The following is a 20990-nucleotide window of genomic DNA, read 5'->3' as shown; positions in this document are numbered from 1 at the left end:
CCCGTTGTTGTAGCGACGCCACGTTAAAGATAAAATGATAAAAGCCCTTTTAATAATCATTTAATGCGAAAAACATTAAAAAATAATCTCAATACATACAAAGCGTCGTCTTGTAATATTTTCCATTTCATTTTGGGCCAAAGGTACAGTTTTATTAAAAATAATTTCGATAAATGTGCACCTTGCCATTGCACATAGGAAGCTATACTAGAGCATCAAGCCTCACAGAAACAGAAATAATTAAGCATTGTGTTTAATTGGCTTATCGCGTAACATTAAAGAAAGATTTCGTTTAATCCATCGTGAGTGAGACGCATGTCTTCACGTTGAAATAAGTATGATATTTTTGGTGATAGCGCACTGAGAAAATTTAGCCACAGCTTTTAAAAAACATAAAAGAGGATGTTTGTAAGCAGGCTGCTAAGGTTTTTATGTTGGTAACGCCACGTAGCGCTCTATATGACAATCACTAACTGTGCTCTGTGAAATCTGTGGCTGGTTTGCATTGTTGGAATACTCGCTATTGTAGTGTTGGGCAGCTGGATGTGAACAGCGCATAGCGCTGCACGGTTGCAGGTGAGCCGCCAGCAGTGGTGGATGTGGGGAGAGAGATGGCAGAATTTTAAGAGCGGACGATCTGGACGTGTGTCCGTCAGAAAGAGGAAATTTGTAATACTGGATATCATGAACTGACACTTTTGAACAAAATTAAGGTAAATACGTTGTTCTCCATCAAAATCTTTCATTTGCTGACTATACCTATCAGTAGTTAGTGCCTTCAGCAGTTAGAATCTTTTATTTAGCTGTCAGTAGTGGTGCTCGCTGTATTGCATTAGTTCGAGCAACGAAGTTTTTGTGGGGTAAGTGATTCATGAAAGGTACAGGTTATTGATAATAGGACCATTCTTTTGTAGGGATATTTGAAAGTCAGATTGCGTTGCGCTAAAAATATTGTTTGTCAGTTTAGTGTTGATCAGAATAAGTAAAGAGAGTAATGTCTGAGTACATCCAGTTTTGCTCAGCTGTTTGAAAATCAAATAACGTAGAGGTTTATCAGCACAGTAATTCAGTAATTTTTCAAAGGGGATGATTCATATGTCGACCCTTAGCCGAGGATACTTCACACGAATATTCTATTTTTTTTGTATTTTGTGTAATTAATGTAGCCATTGTTTATTGATAGCGCGTAATTATAGAGAGAATTTCCTTTGAAGTTGTAGTTTTTCATTGTTGTACAGTAAAACAGTTGTGGAATGCATGTAGATTTACTCCAAGTATTTCGCAGCTGGGCTTGCAATTAACGAGATATTATTTTCAGTGTTATGCTAATGTGTTTTCTTGTTTTTGCTCTTCAAATTGTGCTTTTCTTGTTATCGTGTGAAATACGGGATAATTATGGCGTGTGAAAAACGTAACACTAGACTCAAAAGTAAATTGAGAAATGACATTGACGACGATTGTAGCTTATCTGCACCACCGTATAATGAATTAACAGACATTCAACGTAGTAATTTGGTAATTGTGCATAGGGAAATGGAGCAAATAATGGTGTAGGCAGTGAAACAATTAGTCAACAGGGAAGCATTATCGATCGATCGCTCGCCAACAGCTCGCCTCAGGAATCCGAAATGACAGGACACAATCTTGCAAATACTGTAGATTCAGGTTTTGAGTCCTCACCGTTTTCTCGAGTAAGTGAAGACGCATTTTCTGCTTGTCAAAATATGAATGTTGCCGGTGCAAGTGCATTGCCGAAAAGCATAGAGGAACAGATTCCAGACACTAATACATTATTATACATTATTAAATCAGTGACAAACACAGCAACAGTTAGACAGAATGGAACAAAATCTTCAAAAGTTTGACACCAAGCTTGAACAAACACCTGAAGATTTAACTGCTGAGTGACTTAAAATCGAATCGAAATGTCAAAAAGTCTGCAGTGACGTAAAAACATAGATTTGTGAAAACTTTCAACCTGTTTTTTCGCGTCATGAAAATGTATTACAGAATCACAAAGCAGCCATAAAAGAGCTGCAAACTATTAATCATGAAAATCACGACACCTTGCAAGCTAAAATTGACTCAATTGCATCTACCGATTCGGATACGCAACTTGCAAAAACTCAAGGAAACTTAAAGGACATAGTAGATACGTTTTTAACAGAAATGGACACTCTGAAGATTGGTTCAGAAAAACACACTGAGGAAATCAGTTCATTATAGGAGAAAGTAGCTGAACTTTCGGATCAGTTCACTAACTCATTTACAATGGTAGATGATTATTTGAATGACACAAGACCTGTAGCCTTCACTGACACAGAAGACTATGAACAAATCAGAAAATTCAAACAAAATCAGAATCAAATCAATACACAGTACAATAGAGAAATCCGCGAAGTACAAGATCAGTTGACACAGATAGTACAAGAATTACGTATTTCAGAGGACACTCGCGCTCCAACACGGGAGGAGGAACTTAGAAATACGGAAAAGCCACAAAATAATAACACAGTACATTTCGAAAATTATGAAAGAAATTGGCAAGGTGCACCAAATTTTGAGATGGAACCGCCGACGCGACGCAACAGTGACCGATATGCGACTCGCCAATACGACGATTTTGACTATAAGCTGTTCATTGCTACAAGTAAATTCAAAACATTTAAGAATTCTGGCCACGACATTCATCGACAAGCGTGGCTTCATCAATTATCTCATTGTTTTCCTCCCAACTGGTCATTAGAGCACAGATTAGAATTTATGTGTGGCTATTTAGAAAATGAACCAGCTGTAAGAATGCGATCGGTCATTCACGATTGTCACGGTGGAGAACTTTATCATGCCTTCCTCTCAGCATATTGGTCTCAAGCTACACAAGACGGAGTAAAACATAGCATCATAATGATGAAATATTTCGAGCAATCTGAATTTTCTGGTCTTGTGAAATATTTTGAAGACATATTGCATAAGAATCAGTACCTGTCATACCCATACAGCCACTCAGAACTCATCCGCATTTGCCTAATCAAATTGCCTTACCATTTAAGACATAGTGTTTTGGCAGGACGTTGCAAAGACGACACTGAAGCTTTTCAGGGACACTTAGAAGAACTAGATTATTGACACAGACAGTTGCGGGATGCGAAAACAGGAAAACAATCATTACAGATCACATCCGTCACAATTCTGTGACGACAGAAACAATAACTGAACACGATAAGGCTATGTTTACAACGCAAATCGTGACCAAAACAGACACCACCCATATGACAACACTGGCAGAGTAATAATAATCACAGAGAAAGATCGCATTTCCGTAGTAATGAATATGACAGAGGCAATCAGAGAAACAGACAATGAGGGAACATCAAAGGAGACAGTATAACTTCAGACGCAACATCTCAGCGCGCACTTACACCACGTGACGGACAAGAAAGAAACTATGGAACCTACCGACATGACGACAGACGATATAATCGTAACGGCAGACCTGAATTTCATCAGAACTGGCGGGATTCTAACAGGGCAGAGCCCTTGGCTGGCTCAGAGAAAACTAACATAGATGCTAACCTTGAGAAAAATTTTAGTATTCCTTACCGACGTATACGACATGATTATTGCTTTGAAGTTCAAACTCTGCGCACTAGAAAGGGTAAAAGGTAGCACCAAATTTCACATGTAAAACCGTTTTTTGAGAGATAATCTGCTTTGTAGTTTAGTCTTTGCAATAAAATTTTTCACTTCACGTTACTAGTATACTTTGTCACACTTAGAAACTGTTAACATGCAACAATGTTTTGAAGTTAACTATCCAGTCTAGAACCTAGGGAGCATATTTAGACAGTAATTACGAATGTATTGTTATAGTCAACAGACGACATAGTGTTATTGTGTTTGTACATTCTTGCTTGTTAGTTGCACGATTACGTAACGACTATAAGGCTCACATACTTAGAACATATACCGGTACTGCTAATGAGATTTTAATGCAACGTTTTGGTTTACTTGAAAATATATTCTTTATTTAAAGTACTCTCTGGGAGATACCAGATGACACAGTGGTTAGTTTATTTGACAGCTACACGATTATATCATGACGCTGCTAGTGAGTGACATAATTTATATTATTGCTTTTGCGCTGTATCTGTTTCATATTTGCACAGTTTTTTCTGAATTCTTCTGGAAAGTAAAACATGTTTTAGTAGAAACTTCTGTGGTATAGCTATAATGAGAGGGACTTTTTTTATAGCACAACAATACGTTACAGTATAGTACTTTCTTGATCACAGTATGTGCATAATAACTACGATATATATATATATATATATATATATATATATATATATATATATATATATATATATATGCATAGAATTTCACTTTTGTTTATTACGAGGTTAGTACATTGACTTCTACAGAACTTTGCTTATGGACGACGATAATTACGACGCCTGGCACATTTTTTACCCTTAAGTAATGACAGAGATTATCTTAAGCAAGACACTTGTAACACAAATTCTCGACCTGTGAAATTTTTTTTATATGAGACTGTCACTGTAGTACAAACTGCTGTCCTAAATATTTTGGTAAGAAAGTTAAGTGACCTTGACATAATGCATTGTGGGTGCCTAGCTTTGCCAGTCGCCTGGAGAAAAAGCCCTTACGTGGAGAAAAAAGACTCCATTAACCTCGCTATTGACATTCCTTTGTAGAAAGCATCGCAAATAAAACTCGCTAATTACTTGGAAACATATGATTACATTTTGGAGCTCGTACTGCGTGCTACTTACTGAAATGTTTATGAATTGATGGGAAATATTCTTACATCTGCACACCTGATTATGAGAAGTGTCTTTCTACGAAAGTTGAGAGAATTTCTACTGACTTATGAAATGCCACATGGCTATTGAATGATGTTTTTATGCTTTGCTTTGTACATAGTTGCTTATTTCATTTGATATCTGATTTCCAGCAGTGTTGCAGCATTGGTTTTATAAAATAATATTAAATGCATTTGCTAATGTGAACACTTTCTGTCAACAGGTCTGTTAAATAATAATTTTATGATCCACATTCTTCAAAAAAGGAGCACTTTGAAAGGAAAGAACAATAAGAAGGAACTGATAACAGTAATTGCATATATAATTTTGTTTTCAAGTACTTGGTAATTTTTTTTGTAGAGTAAGTTGTTGTGGTGCACCACTTTAATGACAGAGACATTAAGATGTTTATAGACATTTCCCTTATCTGCATTGTTGTCTTTAGTGGACTATTTTTTCTTCTTGTGGATTTGTCATGTTTAGATATAAGTTATTGCATTTGCTGCTGCTGTTTGTCAGGCAAAGTTCTACTGAACATTACATTGTATTAACCAAGTTTTACTACTGATTTACTTTTCTTGTTGGTGCACATTGTCTCATATTAGTTGTAACGTTGCATTTGCTTTGCTAATTTAGATATACTGCTGTTTGCTTTGCCAATTTGCATTTTTTTGTCATTGCCTCGCCCCCTTAGTATATATATATATATATATATATATATATATATATATCTGAGCTCAGTAGATTTAAATTCACGTAAGAGGGGAGGATACTATATAAAAAACTAATTATGGAGAAAAGGGAAAGAATGCATTTAGAAGTTATATGAAAAAGATTTGGACCAAAATGAGTATTGTACAATGAGAAATAATTTTTTTGAAAGAGGATGTGAACCAAACAGTAGGATTTAGCGATGATATGTTTAGGTAGAATTTTCTTGGAAATAAATCATGTGGTAAGATAATGGAAAATAAATAATGATGTAAGAAATAAGTGAACATATAAATACAGAAATAATGCTTGGATAGGATTTTTTTTGTTGGGAACTAATGTTGAAATAAGAGGAAAGAACTATGAAATGAAGTTTTGTGTTGGACTGCAGTACCAAATGTTACACTGAAAACGAACCCTGTCCTTTCCTTTTGTGTTATTCCGCTATGTGTTTGTGTACCCTTGTGTATTTGTGTTTTTCCTGTGGTCATGTGTTCAGTTACTAAGATTTATGTTGTAGAATTTTTCTACTACTGAGCTACATTCACTATGATAAGGAATACTGTTATCCTCAAATATAATTTACATTAATAATATGTTATTTACTTTGTAAAGATGTTTAGACATTATTTTCGAAAGCTATTCTGATCTTTTATGTATTTACTTATCTCACAATTCCTGTAACACTGATGTACATGTTTATTTCTATTCTTTTGTAAGGCCTGTATTACTACAAATGTTATCTGTATTATTATGTTTTTAATGCTGTTTACTATACCTTTGTAATTGTATTATCATGTTATAAAGTTGTAATTGACACCAGTTCATCAAATTAAGTAACTTGTAAGCATTCATTTCAGTGCACACATTTCTGTTGGTCATAGTATATGCACAATATGTGAGAAATTGAGACTGTTAGTGTTTGCACATGTGTTAATAATTCAACAAGAGACTAGTTAACCGCACTTCTGGGTTTAAGGACAGTTCCAAAACTTTGTGAGTGCACAAGTGGTGGTTTATGGACTTGTTATATTGTCCACAAGACTCTTCAATGGTGACTTTGCACCTGCACAGTCACAACAGAAGGCTGCCAGCCATCTCTACAATTACTACAGTGGGTCTGCATCTTTGATGGCTCACCAATACCATTATATCTACAAGGACTAGAGAGAGTGTGCACCTTTGATGGCCCACCAATACCATACTCTCTACCAGGACTACATTAAGTGTGCTCTGTGATAACCTGCCTACCAACATTCTTCAAAACTTCGACTGACTCTGCTGTGGGTTTGATCTGTTGTGCCCCATTACCTGACTGCATGTCAAGAGTCAGTATTGTCTTTCCGTTGGCAGGACAACACTACTTCTTCAAAACTGCATGGAAATAAACTACTTTCACGTGCCTTTTCTTTTACGGCTCATACTGTGAAGAAAAATAGGAAAACTATAATTACTGTTGTGATGAATGATCAGGACGGTCTTGATGAGAACATCTTTTGCTTTTGACTGACATTGCAACAATAAGTGTGTGAATTTGATACCTTTGTTATTATAATTATGAAAATTTTTATTAAAAATCGTTATTGGCCACTGCCCAAAACAATTTGTAAATTTTTTGTGGGTAGCATGTATGTAGGCTGTTTAGGTTTTTATGTTGGTAAGGCCACGTAGCGCTCTATATGAAAATCACTGACTGTGCTGTGTGAAGTCTGTGGCTGGTTTGCATTGTTGAAATTTTCGCTATTGTAGTGTTGGTCAGTTGGATGTGAACAGCGCGTAGTGTTGCGCAGTTGGAGGTGAGCCGCCAGCAGTGGTACATATGGGGAGAGAGATCGTAGAATTTTAAGAGGGGACGATCTGGACGCGCATCCCCCAGAAAGAGTATATTTGTAATACTGGGTATCATGAATGACTTTGGAACATTATTAAGCTAAATACATTGTTTGTTCTCTATCAAAATCTTTCATTTGCTGACTATACCTATCAGTAGCTAGTGCCTTCAGTAGTTTGAATCTTTTATTTAGCTGGCAGTCGTGACGCTCGGTGCATTACAGTAGTGCGAGTAACGAAGATTTTTGTGAGGTAAGTGATTCATGAAAGGTATAGGTTATTGTTACTCAGGGCCTTCTTTTGTAGGGATTTTTGAAAGTCAGATTGCGTTGCGCTAAAAATATTGTGTGTCAGTTTAGTGTTGATCAGAATAAGTAAAGAGAGCAATGTCTGAGTACGTTCAGTTTTGCTCAGCTGTTTGAAAAACAAATAACATAGAAATGGCTCTGAGCACTATGGGACTTAACATATGTGGTCATCAGTCCCCTAGAACTTAGAAACACTTAAACCTAACTAACCTAAGGACATAACACACATCCATGCCCGAGGCAGGATTCGAACCTGCGACCGCAACGGTCACACTGTTCCAGACTGAAGCGCCTAGAACTGCACGGCCACACCGGCCGGCGGAAATAACGTAGAGGTGTATCAGCACAGTAATTCATTAAATTTTCAAAGGGGATGCTTCATATTTAACAAAACATTTCATTCAGTTACCAGAATTTTCCAAAAGGAAGTTACGCGATACTTGAATTTGTGTCACATTTAGTTCGTGTTGCACGGTTTTAGATTCCAAAATTTTTGCTTCAGTTAGTTAAAATGAAAAATTATCTCGTTTGGTATTATGGAACTGAAGTATGCGACATGTACCACCTTCTTCCACATCATCTATGTCTCACAATACCGGTATTCGTACTGCAAATAAAGAATTGCTTAGGCACTTCATCAAATCGGTGTTGTCCTGCTCCTACGTGAAGCAAAGTTAACTCTTACTACTTTCCTCATGACCTGCATTCATGTGTTTCTTTTTAAATATTTTTTTTCAGCCGCTACCACAGTACTACTTAATCCGTGCGAGTTCCAATATGTCCTACAAGATCGGATCTATCCTATTATCCCTGACGAATTTCTTGCTTTGGATAGTTTTACTTATATCGGACCAGTAGTAAGCGTCTAGATTGCTTTGTGCATTGTTTAGAACAAACAAACAAATGGAAGACTACCTCTCTGTGGTCCAACTCTATCAGCCACGGCCAGGTCAAAAATTGTTGAAATGATGACGACCACACACACCACAAGCATTATGGACCTGAAACAGAATGAAATTTCATAGTCGGACTCTATGTGTATGTTATGCAAGAGAATATTCTATAACAGAATCCAGCGTACCATCTGTTACCAGTTTCAAAAATGGTTCAAATGGCTCTGAGCACTATGGGACTTAATTTCTAAGGTCATCAGTCCCCTAGAACTTAGAACTACTTAAACCTAAGGACACCACACACATCCATGCTCGAGGCAGGATTCGAACTTGCGACCGTAGCAGTCGCGCGGTTCCAGACTGTAGCGCCTTTAACCGCTTGGCCACCCCGGCCATAGTACAAACATGAAGTTGCGTACAATTTTGAAACTTACGCACGCGCATGTATCCGCGTGTAGGTGTGTGTGTGTGGGGGGGGGGGGGGGGGGGGAGGAGAGAGAGAGAGAGAGAGAGAGAGAGAGAGAGAGAGAGAATCCTTTACGACTTACTGTACAATTTTTAACTTTTTGTTTTTATTTTTCATAATTCTATATAGTGTTCCATCCAGTCCATGTATTTCGAATTGGACAGCATTCTGGAGAACACCTATCAACTACAATAGCTAACTTGCACATAAGCACTTGTGAAGGTTAAGGAATAAAAGGCTGAGAACACATGCGACCACATGTTCCCATAATACAGCATCAACCTCCAAGATTCACCAAAAAAGTGTCCTTTAAAAAACAACAAAAACATAGAATATTATTAGTCTGGTTAATCGGCCATAAAAACCTACCATGATGCAACGTATGAACTCTCTGTGGAGGGAAAATGCAAAAATCACAGGAGTTTCGGAATTTATTTCTCTTCGTATTCACTCTTACTTTCGAATATAGTTTTCCGCACATACGGACTGATTGCCTGAAATAGGTTAATGGCATTTCTTATCAGGTGACCTTAATGTGTAGTCTGAAGCATCTAATTATAAATATTTTCTAACTTCTTGCGCAAAGGCAACTTCTTTCACAGACGGTTATTTTAACAAAATCATAATTTTTTCGATGTAGTTGACTGGAGAAGTTAAAACCCAGGACTGGCACGCAGACTACATCTCCAGAATAGCCTTCAAATAGTACTAAGCTCACAAGGGGAGAGTTCCAGCTCTAACTGCTCCAACGGAATGAAAATGAATTTAAAATACGGAGATGTGTCTATTCTACCACCCTTGTAAGTTATTTTTCTACGCCACACTATATCTGACTACAGTGGATCTTTGAATGTCTTACCAGCAATGATATTACATTGAAATACTGCCCCCAAAGACTACAAAATTATGCCTATCTTGTATATTTTTGTAGAAAGAATAATCTCTGTGGCAAAACAGTGCGTTGATATTGAACGCTTGCAAACTGACACGCTAGAATTGATCGACATTTGATCATCCTTTTCAACCCTTGTTATCTACATTCAAGTTTTTGCACCAGATACAGAGCTATGCCAACATTTACGTGATCAAAAGAGTCTGGACACCTGCTAGTGGATATTACTACGGGGTGTGTCTCACCTTTGCCTTTATGACGACTTGAACTTTGTTGGGGACTCTTTCAATATTGTGTCTGAATGACAGTCCATCAGAGAAGGTAGTGATGTAGTTATGTTGGTTTTTGGAGACTGGAACGAAGTAGGCATTCAAGCTGACTCCAAAGGTGTCGAGACTCTGGACAGGAGACTCTGGACAGGCAAGTTCATTTCAGAAATGCTATTGTCCACAAACTACGGCCAAGACAGGGTGCACTGTCGTGCTTATACAAACACTTGTCTGCAAGCTTTTCCTCTACTGCACGCACTAAAAGTGCTGTAAAATCGTTCGTACTTACATAACATCAAAGAAGGGGAAAGTATTTCTTTTAATGTAATAAGAAAGTTCCGCAACGTATTAGAAAACGCGAAGGAGAAAAAAAAATCTGAGTGCAGTGAGAAACTAACCTGCTAGCCAACACTTTGTTAACATGCTTCCCTGCTTCGCTGAAGTTGTGCAGCGAGTGGTCTTGTATTCCATATTATGTTCTTCTGAAGATTTTAATCGCCCATATGCTATTAACTGAAATTTAATTATAACAAATCTTTCCAAGAATCACACGTTTTGTAGCCTTTTCAGTGTGCTCTAACCTTAAAACGGTATAATTTCATAATAGGCGAGTTAAAAAGCGAAAATAACTACAAGTAAAAACGAAAAATTTTTAACCCCAATACGACGTTTCCTCTCATTTTATTGCAACAAACAGTACCGTAACGTCGCGTTCTAGAGAGATTCAATGTTCTGATGCTTAGAAACAGCATATATCCATAGCTTGCAATTTATAGCAAAAAACCCACAAAATATGGACTTTAGGTGAACATGACACACGCAATATGGCTTCTTCTTCTGCTTCAAACATGGAGAGCGTCCTTGCTTCTTATTGTTTCTGCTTTACTTGGGACGTTTCCGAAATGTCGCAGAACTTAATGCGTGTTTCATGTTTCCACACCGTGAAGTAGCTGGAAGAGACGCCACAAAGCGCACAGCGCGCCAGGTCAGCGTTAGCAACTTGTTCCGTGTGACTACGGCACGTGGACGAGGAGCTGGAGACGTCACAGCGTGGAATTCTGCATTCCGCTACACTGGCGAGCGTGAAATGAAGAATCAGGTGTGTCACACTTTTGCCTCGTGGAGAGAAACCTGGTCAGTAAGACGTGACGTCTCTTTACATCACAAGCACAACTTACGAGCCACCATATTATACTGAGTTAAACCATTGTTTGTTATCACAGAGTTTATGGTATGAATATAAGCTGTTTAAAAGCATAAAAAGTTGAGGATCTATCGAAAGAGCGTTATTTTAGCTACGAATTGTAAAAAACTGCGGGAAACTACACATCGGTAGAAAAAGGCTTTTTGTACTTTGTACGGCCTTGGGAGAGCCAGTCCTGACAAAACTCTACCATCTGGTGAGCAAGATTCATGCGACAGGCGAAATACCCTCAGACTTCAAGAAGAATATAATAATTCCAATCCCAAAGACAGCACGTGTTGACAGATGTGAAATTACCGAACAATCAGTTTAATAAGCCACAGCTGCAAAATACTAACGCGAATTCTTTACACACGAATGGAGAAACTAGTAGAACCTGACCTCGGGGAATATCAGTTTGGATTCCGTAGAAATATTGAAACACGTGAGGCTATACTGACCTTACCATTTATCTTAAAAGAAAGATTAAGGAAAGGCAAACCTAACGTTTTTAGCATTTGTAGACTTAGAGAAAGCTTTTGACAATGGTGACTGGAATACTCTCTTTCAAATTCTTAAGGTGGCAGGGCTAAAATACAGGGCTGTTTACAGTTTGTACAGAAAACAGATAGCAGTTATAAGAGTCGAGGGACATGAAAGGGAAGCAGCGGTTGGGAAGGAAGTGAGACAGGGTTGTAGCCTATCCTCGATGTTATTCAATCAGTATATTGAGCAAGCAGTAAAGGAAACAAAAGAAAAATTCGGAGTAGGCCATAAAATCCACGGAGAAGAAATAAAAACTTTGAGGTTCGCCGAAGACATTGTAATTCTGTCAGAGACAGCAAAGGACTTGGAAGAGCAGTTGAATGGAATGGACAGTGGTTCAAATGGTTCAAATGGCTCTGAACTCTATGGGACTTAACATCTGCGGTCACCAGTCCCCTAGAACTTAGAACTACTTAAACCTAACTAACCTAAGGACATCACACACATCCATGCCCGAGGCAGGATTCGAACCTGCGACCGTAGCAGTCCCGAGGTTCCGGACTGAGCGCCTGAACCGCTAGACCACCGCGGCCGGCGAATGGACAATGTCTTGAAAGGAAGATATAAGATGAACATCAACAAAATCAAGACGAGGATAATGGAATGTAGTCGAATTATGTCTGGTGATGCTGAGGGAATTAGTTTAGGAAATGAGACACTTAAAGTAGTAAATGAGTTTTGCTTTTTGGGGGGCAAAATAACTGGTGATGGTCGAAGTAGAGAGGATACAAAAGGCAGACTGGCAATGGCAAGAAAATGTGTTTCTGAAGAAGAGAAATTTGCTAACATCGAGTATAGATTTAAGTGTCAGGAAGTCGTTTCTGAAAGTATTTGTATGGAGAGTAGCCATGTATGGAAGCCAAACATGGACGATAAATAGTTTAGACAAGAAGAGAATAGAAGCTTTCGAAATGTGGTGCTACAGAAGAATGCTGAAGATTAGATGGGTAGATCACATAACTAATGAGGAGGTATTGAATAGAATTGGGGAGAAGAGAAGTTTGTGGCACAACTTGACAAGAAGAAGGGACCGGTTGGTAGGACATGTTCTGAGGCATCAAGGGATTACCAATTTAGTATTGGAGGGCAGTGTGAAGGGTAAAAATCATACAGGCAGACCAAGAGATGAATACACTACGCAGATCCAGAAGGACGTAGGTTGCAGTAAGTACTGGGAGATGAAGAAGCTTGCACAGGATAGACTAGCATGGAGAGCTGCATCAAACCAATCTCAGGACTGAAGACCACAACAACAACAACTTAATGGTTGGTTGGTAGCTTTATTCGGGGGAGGGGACCAAACAGCGAGGTCATTGGTCCCATCGGATTAGGGAGGGAAGGGGGAGGAAGTCGACCATGCCCTTTCAAAGGAACCATCCCGGCATTTACCTGAAACGATTTAGGGAAATAACGGAAAAACTAAATCAGGATGGCTGGATGCGGTTTGAATCGTCGTCCACCCGAATGCGAGTCCAATGTGCTAACCACTGCGCAACCTCGCTCGGTGTACTTAATGTTTCCACTGTTACAACTAATGTGCTATGAATGTAGACTCTTTCAGGGCTACGGAAAAATAATGATCTATCAAAAGCGCGTCGTTGTGATGTAATTTGTCGTAATTTTTATCAAACGATGACATTTTTAGATACAGTCTTTAGACAGTGTATGACATACATGGAGACCCTGCAGCTACTTTAAAGTAGTAGCTGATGTGGACGCTGTCAGAAGGCCGAAACTGAAGAGGATTACAGGGAAGTGAAGGACTCTGCGATGCTGCTGCTCGAGGCTGCCTTTCTGTCCCCATAATTTACTCCGGAGGATTCTAAGGAGTATACATCACGGATTTACTGAATGATTAGGTTGGGTCTGCGCACAGCTGAAGAGGAACGTCAGGCTGCAGAAGAAGAAAATATGGATGCCGAACTGCCACAAGTTGAAGGTGACAGTGAAGATGCTTCTCGAATGGAATACGTTGTTAAGGGGACAACACTGTGGTTCAGGTCGAAAGCAATCGATTTTCGGTTTTCATCATATTTCGATAGATTAAGATTTATGCAAGTACTCTGAAAAGGATTTTGCTGAAAATTTTTTTATCCAGCATTTAAAGAGCATTTTCCTACCACGTGTGTTTATGTACCACGGCCACTTTTCTGTCACCCACTTCTCTGCATATATTTTAGATCTTTATATCCCTTATATTGCACGTTAGAGATTTTATGTACTCCCAAGTGTGTTGGCTATCCTTGGAATGCAACCGTCGGTATTCTTTTTCTTTTGCTGTTTGTAAACAACACGCTTTCAAGTACGCGGTTTGTTTTGTTCAAGTGTGATAGCGGATAGCTGTTATACTCACGACGTTTGCAGTGCTTGTCTACGTATGTTTTTTTGTGTTTATTGAACATGATGAAACGTAAAAGCATTTACTAGAAACGACAATTTAGAGGAAACAAGTTTAGAAAGCTTTCGGTATCAGAGGTTATGTCGCCTGGCAACGTTGTTTCTAATTGCAATTCTTCAACAAAGTGCATCATCAAAGAAGCTCTAACCATTTCAAGAGAGTTACAACGAATTTACTGTAAGTGACAAGGGGTGCAGTAACATTATGATAAATTTGAGAATTTTATCAGATGTAATTTCTAAATTTGTACGATGTAGACAGTGTGGTGAGTCACAGAGAGTGAAAATTTGTGAGAGTGCCAGTGGAGAAAAGGCCTAGCAATTCCTTTAGATTTAATTTGCTCTAAATGCTCAGCTGTGATTTCAGTTCTGAGTTCTTCAAAATCAGATGCAAGTGGCCCTTATGAAATCAATACTAGATTAGTTCATAATTTACGATCCATTGGCCAGGGCATGGCTGCAGGGAGAACATTTTGTTCAGTGATGAACTTACATCAACCAACAAATAAATTTGAAAAACTGACTGCAATATTATAGAAAGCTGTATGTGAGGTCAGTGAGGAAAGCATGAAAGTGGCTGCTAGGGAGGCAGTGGAAGAAAATGATGGATGTTCGGATATTGCAGTTGCACTTGATGGAAGTTGGCAGAAAAGAGGACATACTTCTCTGAATGGAGCAGTGACTGCCACAAGTGCAGACACCGGTAAAGTGTTAGATGTGGAGATAGCGTCTAAATATTGCAAATGCTGTAAAGTCATAGAACACAACAGTGTGGCTAATTTTAAAGGAACATTTGGTGGTATGGAAGTTCATGGGGCACAACAAATATTTGATCGTGCCGTAGAAACAAGAGGCATACGGTACACCAAATGTTTGGGCGATGGTGACAGTAAGGCATACAACAATATGGTGAACTCTATCCCATATGGAGAAATTACTAGCGAAATATAATGTGTAGGCCATGTTCAAAAATGTTTGGGAACAAGGCTGAGAATAACTGTTGATATGAGAGGAAAAAAATTTAAAGATGGAAAATTGTTGACCAGACAGGGTCGGTTAACTAAAACAGAAATATAAAACTTGCAGATATACAATGGGCAAGCAATTAGGAGAAATTAAGAAAATCTGGAGGAATGAAGAGAGATGTTTGGGCCACATTCTTCTGTCCATCAGGAGGAAATTCGTGGTGCAAATACAATAGGGCTCAGGCAACTGGAGAATCTTATTCTCACAGCATTCTCTTCCTGCTGCTATTACTACAGCAATTAAACTTATTTTCAGAGACTTGGCTCATCCTGACCTTCTAAGAAAATATCTGCAAGGGCAGGCACAGAACTCAAATGAATATTTCAGTAGTATAATTTGGAACCGCCTTCCTAAAACTGAATTTGTAGGAATGCGTACAATGAAACTAGGAGTTCACGATGCTGTTATTACATTCAATTGTGGTAATAATGGAAAGTGTTAGGTACTGAAAAGGCTGGGAAATAATCCTGGTGAAAATATGATCACTGAACTGCAACATTGCGATAAAATTAGGATAGCCGATGCAGACAGGTCTGCATCTAGTATGGCCAAGCAAGCAAGACCAACATCCAGGATGGTGAGAAAGAAGCTGAAAGACCTGCTTGAGGCCAAAGAATGGCCATCATATGCAGCAGGACAGTTTTACTTACTTGGAAGCAACAAATTTCGAAAGTTTTTTCTTTGAAGTCAGTTTCCTGCAAACTAAAGTTTTCAATACATATGCCCCATTATATGAAAAACTATCATAGATAAATGCATGAAATTTTCAGATACTCTGCATAACATAAACCACCTCTAATATTACATTCATGAATATTCCCCGTTTAGGAAGTTCTCAGAAAAAATATTTTCTGCAGGAAAAACTTAATATTTTTTGTTAATAAATTTAAACAAGTATTTCTTAAAAACTATAAAATGGATAACGTAAATTTTAGTGCAGTTGACTCTATTAGCATCATGTAACATACAGTAAAAATGTTAAAGTCCTGAATCAAATAGTTTTTTTTCAGAAATGAGTCAAATACTTGCCTAAATTAACATGGGTTAGATAGGCAGGATGTGGTCCAGTTAAATTTGTTTCCATATCCTGCTGTTCAAGACTGAATATTATCCCTGAATCTATGAATGCTGTAATTGATGACTGTAGTTAGCCGTCCGCTTATTTATGTCATTTCATTGTAAGCTACTCATTTTTGTTACTAATTTTGTGGAATAAAAAAATAAAAATAACAAAATTTGATTGCGTCGTGTGCTTTGAAGCGAGAGACAGCGGATTCGTGTCTTCCTCCTACCAATTTGATTCACATTTGGTTTTCTAAAAGATGGTAGCCCATTATTGTTAATTTAAAAGAGTTATTACCTGAAGTCATCGATGTTATTTATTATAAATGATGTATTTTCTGCAATTCATGATGCAAAGACCAACGACTGGAATGTTTCCGCAGTAGCCAGGAATCCAAACTCCCAGTCAATGTCAGAAAGCCAACAGAAGTTACACAATGAAAGCTTTTGCCACTGAGAAACTTAGTGTCTTAGTTTTTATGGACTGTCTATTGCTTGTATCTGTCGGTAGATATCTTTTCAGGGATGTTGGGCAGCTTTGAGAAAGATCTCATCTTCCATTTAAATGAAATTACGAAAAGAATATCGATATTGAAATCCATGTCATGAATTGCATTACGGCAGCCAATACAGCATCGAGAATATGGATATTATACGTAGGCGGACTGCCATTAGACACTATAACTATACTCAGTTTATAATAAAAAATGGGATGAAGCTTCAGTTGAGTTAATTAATGGCGTCTACTAGTATGTGCGTATTTCAGATCGTTGTTTAGCATTATTCGCTGTTCAAACAATCGACGAATCCAGAATCTGCTTCGCAATGTCTACACTCTAGCACAGCAATTTAGGGCTCGTAAATTTTCTTAAAGAAACTGCGTGATTCAGGCGCCAGATGCCGGAGACTGGGGGATGTCACGTCCGCTCCCACGTAAACGTTAGCTGCCTCGTCCCGTGTGAGAACTGAGGACGGCTACAGGGAGTGGATGCCAGTGCACTCTTGAGTGGATGCCTGTGCTATCTGTGACGACGAAACTGGACAAAGGTTCTAAGACCGTAACTAGGCTGTTTACGTTTTTATGTTGGTAACGTCACGTAGCGCACTGTATGAAAATAGCTGATTGTGCTGTGTGCAGTCTGTGGCTGGTTTGCATTGTTAGAATATTTGCTATTGTAGTGTTGGGCATTTGGATGTGAACAGCGCGTAGCGTTGTGCAGTTGGAGGTGAGCCGCCAGCGCAGTGGTGGATGTGGAGAGAGAGATGCCAGAGTTTTGATTACATATGATGACTTTTGAACATTATTAAGGTATTATTAAGGTATTTGTTCTCTATCAAAATCTTTCATTTGCTAACTATGCCTAACAGTAATTAGCGCCTTCAGTTGTTAGAATATTTTATTTAGCTGGAAGTATTGGCGCTCGCTGTATTGCAGTAGTTCGAGTAACGAAGATTTTTGTGACGTAAGTGATTCATGAACAGTATAGGCTATTGTTAGTCAGGGCCATTCTTTAGTAGGGATTATTGAAAGTCAGATTGCGTTGCGCTAAAAATATTGTGTGTCAGTTTAGTGATGATCAGATTAAGTAAAGAGAAAACTGTCTGAGTACGTTCAGTTTTGCTCATCTGTTTGAAAATCTCATAACGTAAGAGTTTTTCCAGCACTGTCATTCTTCACATTCAAAGGGGAAATTTCAAGACATGGGAGAGTTGCGTGATTTGAGAATATCAGAAGGATTGTGCGAGAGACATTATGGTATCATGTAGTATCGTGTAACTCTGGTGTCCCTTTAGGCGACCTCGCTAGTTTACTTTACCGCTGCACGATTGTATTACCCCCCTGCCCCCCCTCTACCGATATAGAATCTGCCTAACTGTGTACACTAGTTATTATTTTATATTTTGTAAATGTGGACTGCAAAACTGATCATTCTGTTCTAGATTCTGTAATGCCATCTTGTGAATCACTCCTTATTTAATGCGGGAGAGTCTAATTCGAGATGTTGTTTTGTATAACTGGTGTATGCACAGACAGACATTGCACAGTCTTACGTACAAAAATTGGCAACAGTAAAGGAGGAATAAGAATTCTGGAGATTTTGGCTCGAGATCATTCGAGACTGGCCTAGTGTCTAATAGCGTGAAGTATAATTATTTACAAGTCGATGCTGACGTGTAACTAGTGGAAAAGTGAATTATAGAAGCAGAAATTGTGGTTTAAAACAAATGAACAGGAAGTATGCAACAAAAATCCGACCAAACAGTATGGTTAAAGTTACAGGAGTCTGGAAAATAACTGGTTAACAAAGTCGTCTATAGTCTTGGAATAATTATAGTATTTGTTATCTGCAGTTATTCACAAGTGCAGGAAAACACCAGTAGTTCAATGCATTGACAACTACGACTCTTTTCATATTCTGAGTTTTCGGTACAATAATTTTCTGATCTCTCTCTGGTGCGTATTAAAAGCAGAAGTAATGGACACTGTTACAGTGAATAAGACTTAGTCACCTTTTCTGTGTGGTATTAACTGACATTATTTTCAGCTCACATACATATATTAAAGCAGGCTTACTTCTACTGAACGTAATTAATGCAAACAGAATGATATTTCTAACAAAAGTAAGTAATAGAGAGAGAAGGACAGAGAGGAAGGTACTCACATCGCACCTACAAGTATTTTGCCACGTATTGTTAATAATTGTGTGACACGCACATATTGAACAGTTGTGATAAATGCACAGAAGCGTAAGTCACGAGTGTCTCTGTCATTAACATGAGAAAATTAGTTATGGTAGACAACTGTATACCTCGGAAATTGGTCTTTGGTAAGTTTTTAGTCACCTTCGAATTTAGTGATTGGGTTGCTGAATAGGGAATATACTTCTACCACTCATTTTACAAAATTCCACAATGTTGCTAGTTCTTACTATACAGCAAATGCAGAGTGAACTTAGAAGCGACTGTGAAAGAACACTTAGTTGTATTTCTATGTTTTGTTAGTACATGTAACACTTTATCTTCATATTATTTAGTCAAGCTTCTTATTTCGCCATTATGGTGTGTTACATGAATGAAATGTGATAAAGGAAATAAACTCAAAGCGAAACTTGGAACTAATCATAATTAGCGGAACTTTTAAGTTGGGTATTAGTAAATGTTAAATACTGCAGAGTGTTTGCAAACTGAAGTGTACTTGTACTTGTTTTGAACACTGTCGAGTGTGAAAGAGACATTATTAGGGCTGAATGTTACGACCGATTAAATTTTTAAAAGTTTAACTTCTGCTGTTATTGAAGTTCTGTGTATCAAGGTAAGACACGAATGTTACAGTAATCTGTGTTCGTTTTATTAATGGCAGTAATCTGTTATTTCTAAACTACTAATTTCATTTGTTTGAAATTGGACACATACCGTTCTCGATAAACTAAAAGGAGAGCTGATTCTAGTTGGCCACTTCAAGTTACTGTAAAGACAGAAGTTCAGGGTGGGTCACTAAAACGTACTCAAAGGTTTCACCATTAATTTAATGAAGAGGGTTTCTGCTCTTCGTTACTAGCATTTTCTTATATTTATATACATTTAAAGGAACTACCACTCATTATAACTAGTGGAATTTTTTTGCAAAGTCTTTCTCTAATTCTTAATGATTGTCCATGATAGGGCTTCGCTATGAATAACAATCCTAATCTTAAGGATGTGCTGGTCATATCTGATAAACCGTTTGTGAGTACAGAACACGCTTCTTTGGGCTCTCCCTGGATAATTTTATTTATGTGGTACATTCTCCATGCAGTAGAACGTACTAAGGATCTGTTATTCAGATATTCGTCCAGCCAATCACATATTCTCGAAGAGGCTTCGTATGGCACTATCTTGGTTAGTAGCTGATGGTCTAGTCCAGTGTCTAACGCCTTTTGGAAAGCTAGTAAGACGATATCTACCTACTCAATTGTGTCTGTTGTTTACAGTATATTGTGTATGAATAAAGCAAGTTGGGTTACAAACGCGGCGGCGCGGTTTGAGGTGCTGTGACACGGATTGCGAGGCCCCTCCCGCTGGGGGTTCGAGTCCCCCCTAGGGCATGGGTGTGTGTGGTGTTCTTAGCTTAAGTTAGTTTAACTAGTGTGTAAGACTAGGGATCGCTGACATCAGCAGTTTGGTCCCTTAGGAATTTACGTACATTTTTTTTTTCTTTTTTTTTGCGACAGCGTGGTCTTATTTGGACCTGTGCTAACTTAATGAACTGGTTTTCCTACAGGTGCATGTTAATTCTTGAGCACAGAATATGCTCTATGTTCCTCCAACAGATGCACGGGAGAGATATCGGCCTTTTGTCTTTTGTTTCTGAGCTTTTAGACTTTTTGTGACCTACGTTACTTTCTAATCAAATGGGGCTATTCGCTGCACAGGAAATCCGTATTGAACTCAAGGTGGGAGAGAAGCTTGTGACGGACCGTGTTCAATCAAAAATGGAACTGAATTTTCATCAGGGTCTGGTGCTCAGGTCGCTTTAAGTAGTTTTGTTTTTCATTACAGTGGACGCTAATACCGGTAAGGGCCACATGTGAGTCTGCTTCGGGA

General features: G+C 38.3%; 1 protein-coding gene across 1 annotated transcript in view; it reads right to left on the bottom strand.

Moving 5' to 3' along the window:
- LOC126281967 (nose resistant to fluoxetine protein 6-like) overlaps positions 1-20990 on the bottom strand; it is a 381389-nt gene that overhangs the window by 137614 nt on the left and 222785 nt on the right. The window contains exon 6 of the mRNA XM_049981343.1: positions 8588-8673. Coding sequence (XP_049837300.1) covers positions 8588-8673 — 86 coding nt within the window. The remainder of the gene's footprint in view (positions 1-8587; positions 8674-20990) is intronic.

The sequence above is a fragment of the Schistocerca gregaria genome, chromosome 7, assembly GCF_023897955.1.
Source record: "Schistocerca gregaria isolate iqSchGreg1 chromosome 7, iqSchGreg1.2, whole genome shotgun sequence".
NCBI classification, from domain to species: Eukaryota; Metazoa; Arthropoda; class Insecta; order Orthoptera; family Acrididae; genus Schistocerca; species Schistocerca gregaria.
The sequence above is the reverse complement of the archived record's forward strand: the minus strand, read 5'-3'. Positions and strand labels throughout refer to the sequence as shown.